The following is a 10,000-nucleotide window of genomic DNA, read 5'->3' as shown; positions in this document are numbered from 1 at the left end:
GAAAGTGACGTCCGGACGAGAGGAGCGAGCTGTGAGAACAGCAACGAATACGCCGACATCCGCTCAGCGGCTCAGCTTCACGCTTCAGCTGTAAGAAACCAGGAGGAGAAGTCAGCTTCCCAACTCACACGCAGAGTTTCAGGAGTCAAATGATTAAATAGTACGTTGGACGGTTCGTTAAACGACAGAGCGGAGAGTTTGAGATCAGTCATCATGTGTCAATCAAAGGAGCTCAGTGACAATTCAACTTATTATCATTTAAATTCCTACAAATTACAACTACTCAGGAAAAAAATATGACGTACAACCAAAAAATGGACTATTGAAATTGATGAAATATGGAATTATATTGAATAATGTAAAATAATCCAAAGTTTCAAATACAATGCTGTTTTTCAAGGTTTGCTCATTTGTTTCACTTCAATTGTTTTTCATAAAAAAATTGATAAATCATTACAGGATAAGAAAAGAAAAATCTTTAGACTCAAAACACAAACGGCAAAAATATTCCATGACATTTTAGACATAAATAATATCAGCAGTTCATTTTAGCTGTTGAAAAATGCATTTTAAAGTAAAGTCAACTTTATATGTCAACTCGGCATCAGTCATGTTCCCCAGCTGGTGCTGAATCAGATCCTGATGCAGCTCACGTCATCATCAGTGTAGTTAGTCCATAACTTTCCCCAAAGAAACGCTGGTCATTAAGTATCTGGCTCTTTCTCTCTGGTATAATGAAGCTGCTTAATTTCCCTGAAGCTCGATCAACCGATTATTAAACTGTATAAAAATGTCGTAGATTGTTCTATTAAAGGAGGAATAACATGCACATCCAGAAGAAACAAAAGAAACCGTGATGGCTGTTAAAGTGGAAGCAGACACTGCAGGACTGCAGCTGTTTCCAGATGTTGGTTCGGTCCCACTGAGGTTTGAGGGAGCGTGAGCCGCTGGGTCGACGGCGGCGGGACGAACTGCCGGTTGAGTTCGCTCCTCTCTTGGTTTCTTTCCTTCCTGCCTGCCTGACGGACTGAACTCACTCTGGTTCACCTGGTTTCATGCTCTCTTCCCACTAAAACAAAACTCCTCCTCCAAAAAGCACCATCACACTCCTCATCTGTCTTCATACTGATGAAGATGCATGCAAAGTCCCTGAGCTGCTGTTTCTTTAACAGAATAATGAGTCTGACAAACCAGAGATGCACCACACAAAGTGACGGCTAGACTTCAGACTAGAGCGTTTTTACGTTAGTTACGTGTCAATATTCAGGTGAAGAACTTCAGAATTAGTTTGTATTCAGTTGTCTGAGGCATATTTTAATATTTAAAGCTCCATATAGGCTTTCAAATTTCCCACAATTTGATATTTGTGTTGAAATACATGATCGGATACAGACAGGACGAGAGGAAATGGTGTTTTCTGTGTTTTATCCCTCTTTGAATGCTCGCTTGGGGAGATTTTCCATCTGTAAATAACTTTTATTTTGAAAAGCTTCTCTACTGTATAAAGTTTGGATATTATACATTTCCTTAGTAATTACTCCATTTCAGTGAGTCACACTGACTGTTTCTCAGTAAACCTGATTGAAGTTGCTAGATCTTTTTTTTTCTCTTTTTTTTTAGTCGTTGGTTGGTAACTTCCTGCACTGATTTATCACAATAAAAGCCTTTCAGTGGCATAGAGCTGCAAAAAGGGCTTCTTTTCCTAGTAGGCTTTTATTGTGAAACATCAGGAGGCGTTGCGTTTCATTAACATCAAGGTGATAGCAAATTAGAAAAGACTGGAATAACTTTCTTAAGCACAGCTGAAATGATACGAAGATATTACTTATCAAGAAATTAATGAATTCAGCGTGACGTCCTCAATTATGAAGGATCTCGTGGTGAATTCAGAATTGAAAGCAATAGTTTGAACTTTTCTTTTGCTCCTGAGAGCTCCTCTGTCTTCGTTTGTGACAGATTGTATTTTGATGGTTTAAATGAACCTCATGAGGCTGTATTAGATTACATGACAGTAGGTGTATCCAGGTGAATGTAGAGAAACTCCGTCCGCCCGCTGCACAGAGGCGCTCAAAACAAACACCACATTCTTCCAGGTCGCCGTGGGTTGAGTTCCTTTTTGTTCTCTTTCATTTCGTTTGTTCGATACTGATGTTGAATTTAATCACTCACATCTTGTTTAAAGATGTAGTTTGGTTTGTGTGTGTGTGTGTGTGTGTGTGTGTGTGTTGTGTTGTGTATATGTGTGTGTGTGTTGTGTGTTGGTGGCACTTTGCATCCTCTCAGCTCGTCCACAGCGTTCAGAAGAGCTGAACTAACTGATCACCTCCTCTGCTGCCCTGCTCCTGCTTCTGTTCCTCCTTCAAATGTAGCTGCTGTGGTGACTGCAGCCCCCCTCCCCCCGCCACCCCACCCCAGCCCCACCTTTACACCAACCACAGGTCCCCCAGCTTTCATTCTGTCCATCATTATCAGTCTGATGGATCATTGCAGCCGTCCACCTGAAACTTTTAGGACATTTTTCCTCTTTGGCCAACTTCTCATTTCTTGATTTGTTCTCCTTTGACGAGGTCGTCGGGGTGTTTCTCCTCAAGAACCCGGGCAGGTGTGAAGTCACGGAGCCGTCACAATAACAATCAGGGCGTCGTAAACAAACCAGCAGGTTGCATGATACCGCGAGCTACCTGCCGGCTGAGATCCTGCTGCTGCGTGTCTGTCCAGAGGAAAACCCACCCTAAAACAGAAACCGGGACTCACCGGCACCAAGTGTTCAGTTTTCATCAGATTTGCTTTTAGCGTTCAGGAAGTAGCGACCTGTTGAGTCTTCTGAGGGTCTTCCTGCTGTTTCCACCAGCTGGCATGTTTCAGATGGACAGTGGAGTCCACAAGGGACAAATCGGTCGTATTTGTGTGAATATATTATCAACGGAAGTGATTACATATTTATTGCTTCATCAGGTAGTGCGTGAAAAACATTTAAATACTCTTCCTTTAACTCCCACAACTTCATGTTCTTGTTGTTTAAAGTCTGCTGCAAAAATCAAACATTTTTGTTTGCAACAATCCCCCAAAAAAGTTTAGATTTTCTATCATGAGTTGGTGAATATGAACCAGGACGCCTGTTATTTTTCTCGGTCAGCACCTCGCGCTCTTTTTCTACTAGCTCTGTTAAAAGTCCGCTAAAGTTTTATCCTACAACTGATAATCATGAATTAAAAACTCCTGCTGGTCTTTGCATGCGTTAGAATGACTTTCAAATAAAGGTTTTGGGAGTGGAGGGTCGTTCTGTTTTAGGGTGGATTGTCCGTTTTAGGATAAAAAAGAAAGCTTTGCTGCCGTCCTCTCATCATCACCATTATTCTGCAGAAACCTCCGGACTGATTGATAAACTAGTTTGGCAGCAGTAGTTCTTTGTCCTAGAGAGGTCTGGTGTATTCTGACAAATCAGAATAAATCAGAGGTCACATGACCCTCATCCTGACAGGAAGTGATCGGTTTTCTTCTACATGAGGTTTTCTTTCTCAGTAAAAACCGGTTGACTGTGCCGGTGAATCAGAGATGTGTGGATCTGCTGTCCTGCAGTTTGCTGTGTGTTTGTTTGAAGATGACCGGAGAGCAGAACCAAACATCTCAGCTTCACCTGCCACCAAACCTGAAACGAAAAAGCCCCCAAAGTGATAATAATCTCTGCCGAGCGTTTAGGTAGAACTAGTGAGGAAACACAACTCGTCCAGCTGTGGAGATTTGGTGGCTTCGGGTTTCCAGGTGTTCACGTGTCTTTTCTCGTCCTCCTCCTTCCTTCCAGCTCCTCATCTGTCCTCCGGTCACTCGCTTCTTCTTTGGCCGGCGGGAGCCCTTCCACAAGCTGCTGATCCAGGGAGACTCGGCGGGCAGGATGTCCCTGTGGAGCATCCCGGATGCCGCTCCTCCTCCGCAGCCGCCGTCCACCTCTGCAGGTAGAGGAGGCGTAACCGTAGCGACCAGCTGTTTGCAGTTTTTGGGGGACATCTTTACATCCTTTGACAGGCTCGTCTCTAAACTCGTCTCACGTGTCTCTCCGTCTCTGTCGCTGCAGAGCTGCAGGTGTCGTCCACCGTCAGTCTCCAGGAGGCGTTTGATAAGTTGACCCCGGTGTCCTCAGGGATCATCGACCAGCTCAGCGTCCTGCCCGGCAAAGAAGAACCCATTAAGGTTTGAACACAGGACGACGTCACACGTATGAGGGGCAAAAAAAAAAAAAAAGTTCAGAGATGCTCCCGTTGTACGCTCAGTGAGGTGAATGGACCGGGGAAGCTAACGGCCCGAGAAGGCCTGGATGTTTATCTGGGGAATGACTGCTGAGGGTGTTTTTAATGGCATGTTGTCATGTTGGAGAACTGAACATGACGCTTCTCAGAATCCTCTCAGAGCTGCTAACTGAGCTAAAAGGTTTTTATCAAGGAGTCTCATCTTAAGAGAGATTCAGGAAACTTCTCAGAGCAACCCTGATCAATGAAAGGACAGAAACCCTGATCGTAGTGAGCAGGTGATTGGCCCCTGTTGCTAGGTGACACCTCCCTTCAAAAGATGTGATTGGTCAATCAACTCAACGCACTCTTGGTGATAAAGAGACAGAATGAACAGTGACCTCCAGTGGAGATAAAAGGAAGTGCGTGTCGATATGAGGCTGTGAAAGTGTTTGTTTGTTATGAAGGTTGGAACAGACTCATTTTTAGTCATTTTTATCTTCACGCTGCGATCGCTGTCGTGTCTGTGTTCTTGTGCTGAGTGGGAGAAGTGAGTGAAACATCATCCTGCAGCGACAATCTGGAGACTTTCATCAACCTCATTCAGAGTCTGAAGAATATTTCAGCAATTTTCATCCTCAGACCTTTTTTTTAATTGTTTAAAGAATTCAAATATACATTTATTTATAATTTGACCGAAATGACATTAGGCTCAAAACGAGCTCAAAAATGTGTGTGTGTGTGTGTGTGTGTGTGTGTGTGTGTGTGTGTGTGTGTGTGTGTGTGTTCAGGTGACGGCCAGCGTCTACATCCCCTCTCAGGGCCGCTTGGTGTGCGGGAGAGAAGACGGCAGCATCATCCTGGTTCCCGCCACTCAGACAGCCATCGTGCAGCTGCTGCAGGGGGAGCACATGCTCAGGAGAGGTGAGGGGGAGGGAGAGAGGGGTAGGGATGGGGGGGGGGGGCAGAAGATTTATTATTAATGAAACCTGTTTCAGGTGGAAAAACATTTTCTACAGCAGTAAAGTAAAAGTTCAGAGGACTTAAACTAACCTGCCTCTGGTGGAAATAGAGCAGCATGACGTCCTGTTAGCTGAACCGGAGCAGATCTTCTGACCCAACTGTAGAACACACTTTTTATTTCTGCTGCTATGAAGATGATGATGATGAAGATGAAGTGTCTACTTCACAAAAACACGTTAGTTTCTGGGTAAAATAATTAAAGCTGCAGATATGTTGGAGGGTGATGTGGTCACATGATGAGGTCATTTCCTGTCAGTGTGATTTGAAACAACACGACTCTGTTAAAACTACAATCAGAGTCCTGACATGGTAGATTAGTGTTAGTTAGTGGACTGATGGAAGGACGTCATCTGGAACGCAGCAGAGCTCAGCAGCAGCTGACTCACTGAACTTCAAGAGTTCTTACAAACAAATCTCAGACGAGTCCGAACTACAACTGGATCAGCAGGTAGAAACGGGAGAAATAGAATTACAGTTTGTTTTTAACTCACTTTTTAATGACGAACCACAAAGCAAACTTTTATAGGCCGAAGTAAAAGTTTCTTCACATCAGAACTCGGCTGCTTCTATTCTTCAGTCCTCCTTTATAAACCAGCTGCTCCTGACGGGTGTCCAATCTGTGTCCGTCCGTCTGTCCTGCAGGCTGGCCGCCCCACCGCACCCTGCGAGGCCACCGCAACAAGGTGACCTGCGTCCTGTACCCGTACCAGATCTCGCCGCGCTACGACCAGCGCTCGCTGGTGTCGGGCGGCGTCGACTTCTCCGTCATCATCTGGGACATTTTCACCGGAGAGATGAAACACATCTTCTGCGTCCACGGAGGAGAGATCACGCAGCTCATCGTCCCGCCGGAGAACTGCAGCGTAAGACTTCAGGATACATGGACATCTGTCCATGTCTCCGTTCTGTCTTTTGTTTGTTTGTTTGGTGTCTCTGTGTTTTGTTGGTGACATTAGATCTGAATGTTAGTGACTTGTGTTACTATGGAAATAACTTTAATAGCATTGTATTGTTGTGGTCTCTCACACACACACACACACACACACACACACACACACACACACACACACACACACACACACACACACACACACACACACACACACACACACACACACACACACACACACACACAAATCAAGACACATGAAAACAGGAGACGACTTTCAGACTGCATTGTTCTAATGACATTAAGATCAATGTTGAGAAATGTGGTGTTGCCATGGAAATCAGATGACTGCCGTCGTGACTACAAAGGCTGACCTGTCACTCGCAGGCTTTAATGAAGACATGGGATGTTTTTTTATTCACTTTAGAAACATAAATTAAACCTTAAATGAAGGTCAGAAGTTTTTTTTTCCCAAATATAGTCGAAGTCGTTCAGTTTGAAGGAGCTCGTTATCACCAACATGAATGTTTCATCAGTACTTTCATGCAGCAAAAGGAATTTTATATATATATATATATATATATCTTTTTTTTTTTTCAATATAAATGTTATTTGCTTTCATACACCTGATATAGAAGACAACAAAAAAAATAGGATGGTGCCTGAAATAGGATACAAGTTATTATTAATAATATAAATATATAGATTGATCAAGGAAATCTTATAAATTTCAGATCAGGTATATCGATAAAATGCTACTACAGAGTCTAATAAATCACTGATGGTTTATCATCACTGGTGAAGCTGACAGAGAAGATTACATCATATTTAAAAAGCAGGGAAATCATTACAATGTCTGAAGTTTTCTGTTTGCTGCTCCGCGTCACGTGGTGTAACGCTGCGTCCTCATTGGTTGAGAGAGTTGGCGTGCTTGTTTTGATGCAGCTGATGTCCCAAATGAAAATGAGTCAGAATCGTTGTCATTTAAAAAAGAGATTGTACGAAGGCGTGAATTGAGATTGAGATTTTTTGATTTATTTATTTATTTTTTAACAATTAATGGTGCAGCCCATTAACTTGCTTACAAATGTCTCCTGTGCAAGAGAACAACAATAAAACTTTGCCTTGAAACATAAATTCTTTTACGACAAACATAACTGGAGAGGAGTCAGGAAGAAGGAGGGAAGTCTCTGATAAAACCAATTCTCCGTTCCCTGATGTGTGCAGTCAGTTTGTAGTCTGACAGGTGGATTTGAATACACGCATGTACGATGTTTGGAGGTTGACTGCTGCCTGTGTTCCCGCTGCAGACCCGCGTGCAGCACTGCGTCTGCTCGGTGGCCAGCGACCACTCCGTCGGCCTGCTCAGTCTCAGAGAGAGGAAGTGCATCATGCTGGCGTCGCGCCACCTCTTTCCCATCCAAGTCATCAAGTGGCGTCCGGCGGACGACTACCTGGTGGTGGGATGCTCCGACGGCTCCGTGTACGTCTGGCAGATGGATACAGGTGAGAACCAGGAGACTTCTGACGCCGGAAAAAACCAGCGGCACAACGTGAATCCTTTATTCTGCACAGGTGAACTTCTGAATATCTCCAAAACAACCACATCCCACCAAGTGTCATATTTATTTTGATCTGGGACAGAGTTGGTTGAATGGCTTCAAACATTCAGACCAAAGTTTTTGTCCACTTTTTTCTGACTTTCAGCTTTAAATTAATTATTAGATTCCTGAAAGATTTTCATCCATGTTAGAAGCTCTAAACCGGTTCGCTGTTCTTCATCATTACCAGATTTGAAACCAGTACACCCAATTGTTCAGGAATCTTTCTAGAGTCTTGAAGCCTGGTTTCCTAAAGTTCTGCGTTTGTAAAATCACGTGGAAACTTCACTCCACCGCCAGAAAAATGTCCAGCTGATCGACTAACGACGTGCAGCCAGTACTGCATCTTTAAAATGGGTCATTTAACACGGTGTCCATTCTGCGTCATTGTCTGAATACATATTTAATATTGGGCGTGCAAAATAAAGGGGAAATGAAAATATACATTTATCAGCTGTAAAGATACTTACTAAACATGACAGTAGAAACAGGAGATGATTGGTGTGTATTTTAATACGACTGAAGGTATTAATCAGATGAACATGAGAGACGGCTGCTCTTATTGTGGTGAGAAAGAGACGCAGGAAACCAAAGAATACGCAGAGAACGTAGTTTTACACCGATAAACATTTCTGATGTAAGAGGCAGAAATTCTTGAAACATGTCGAGTTATTGGATGAACTGAATGATGATTGACAGCTAACAACAAGGAAGAGCCACTGTAAGTATCTCTGCTGGGATATCTCTGTTCTTCAGTCTCTGTCCCTGGTCCTGAATGCGTCTCCGTCCTGGGCGCTGAATGCGTCTCTGTCCCGGGGGCTGAATGCGTCGCTGTCCCGGGCCCTGAATGCGTCGCTGTCCCGGGTCTTGAATCCGTCGCTGTCCCGGGCCCTGAATGCGTCGCTGTCCCTGGTCCTGAATGGGTCTCTGTCCCGGGTCCTGAATGCGTCGCTGTCCTTGGTCCTGAATGGGTCGCTGTCCCGGACGCTGAATGCGTCTCTGTCCCGGGTCTTGAATGCGTCGCTGTCCCTGGTCCTGAATGGGTCGCTGTCCCTGGTCCTGAATGGGTCTCTGTCCTGGGCCCTGAATGAGTCGCTGTCCCGGGTCCTGAATGCGTCACTGTCCCTGGGCCTGAATGGGTCTCTGTCCCTGGTCCTGAATGGGTCACTGTCGCGGGTCCTAAATGTGTCGCTGTCCCAGCAACATGCAGATCTTAGTAGATCCCAATTGGATGCCACTCTTCCTGTGTAGAGACCAAGAACAGACTGTACTCACTGTCTGTGAACCGATGACTGATCTATAGATGCCCTCTGACTCGTAAACCCATCGCAACATCAATGTCATGTACATAAGGAAATGGCAAGTTCAGGAATTTTTAAGATTTGTGGCATTAGCATCTTATCTCTAATTTCCTCCTTTTGTCTGCAAATACGACAAATGGCCTCGTCCGAGTTACTGCTTCTCCTTTTTCATTTGGCGGTTAACGACGTTCACGTCAATAGATGCTCATTGAAACGCGGTCGGTCAAATATCAGAAGTTAAGAGATAAACAGTTGGTGACCTTTAAACCACAGCAGGAGGCAACAAGATGACATCATTCAAAAAGAGCACCAACAAAACTTCAAACATTGGAAATACTGATGGAAACACTTCTGTTAAATATGATGTGTTATTTATCCATTTCGCTCTCTTCAGAAACAGCTCTGCCTCCTCAGCGCCCCCTAGTGGCTGAAAAGCCATTACTAAGACAACACAATTAGCAGTAAATGTGTGGCAGGGTATAGAGGTAACATTAGCTTGAATGATGACACTCTAGTGTGTGTGTGTGTGTGTGTGTGTGTGTGTGTGTGTGTGTGTGTGTGTGTGTGTGTGTGTCCTGAATGAGCTGTATTTCTGGGAGATTGCAGGGTAGCTAAGTGTGAAATTAAGGAAGGTGTGTGTACTCAGGCGTTGGACATGTAATAGGGCCTTGGCTCACAGGCCTTCAGCGCGCACACACACACACACACACACACACACACACACACACACACACACACACACACACACACACACACACACACACACACACACACACACACACACACACACACACAGGTAGAAGGGTGCCACTTCTCCTCACTCTGCCCGAGCCGGTCCTGACGTCGGCTCTACTGACGTCTCTCTGAAGCTCTCGTCTCTCTGAGGTGGAGACGGTCTGTGACCTGAATTCTATTCAAGAGACAGTAAATGATGATAATAATGAGACATGCAGAGCAGGAGAC

At 44.5% G+C, this 10,000-nt stretch overlaps 1 protein-coding gene across 4 annotated transcripts in view; it reads left to right on the top strand.

Annotated features, from left to right (window-relative positions):
- LOC138636143 (WD repeat-containing protein 7) overlaps positions 1 to 10,000 on the top strand; it is a 106,251-nt gene that overhangs the window by 10,590 nt on the left and 85,661 nt on the right. For all 4 annotated transcript variants that reach the window (XM_069724005.1, XM_069724004.1, XM_069724007.1 and 1 more), the window contains exons 10-14: positions 3,803 to 3,953; positions 4,073 to 4,188; positions 5,015 to 5,147; positions 5,889 to 6,109; positions 7,446 to 7,641. In XM_069724005.1, coding sequence (XP_069580106.1) covers positions 3,803 to 3,953; positions 4,073 to 4,188; positions 5,015 to 5,147; positions 5,889 to 6,109; positions 7,446 to 7,641 — 817 coding nt within the window. The remainder of the gene's footprint in view (positions 1 to 3,802; positions 3,954 to 4,072; positions 4,189 to 5,014; positions 5,148 to 5,888; positions 6,110 to 7,445; positions 7,642 to 10,000) is intronic.

The sequence above is a fragment of the Brachyistius frenatus genome, unplaced genomic scaffold (assembly GCF_029030835.1).
Source record: "Brachyistius frenatus isolate BFR_SWC_R1_liver_20210118 unplaced genomic scaffold, ASM2903083v1 Contig_356, whole genome shotgun sequence".
Classification (NCBI taxonomy): domain Eukaryota; kingdom Metazoa; phylum Chordata; class Actinopteri; family Embiotocidae; genus Brachyistius; species Brachyistius frenatus.
Note: the sequence above shows the minus strand (reverse complement) of the source record. Positions and strands in the feature narration are given on the sequence as shown.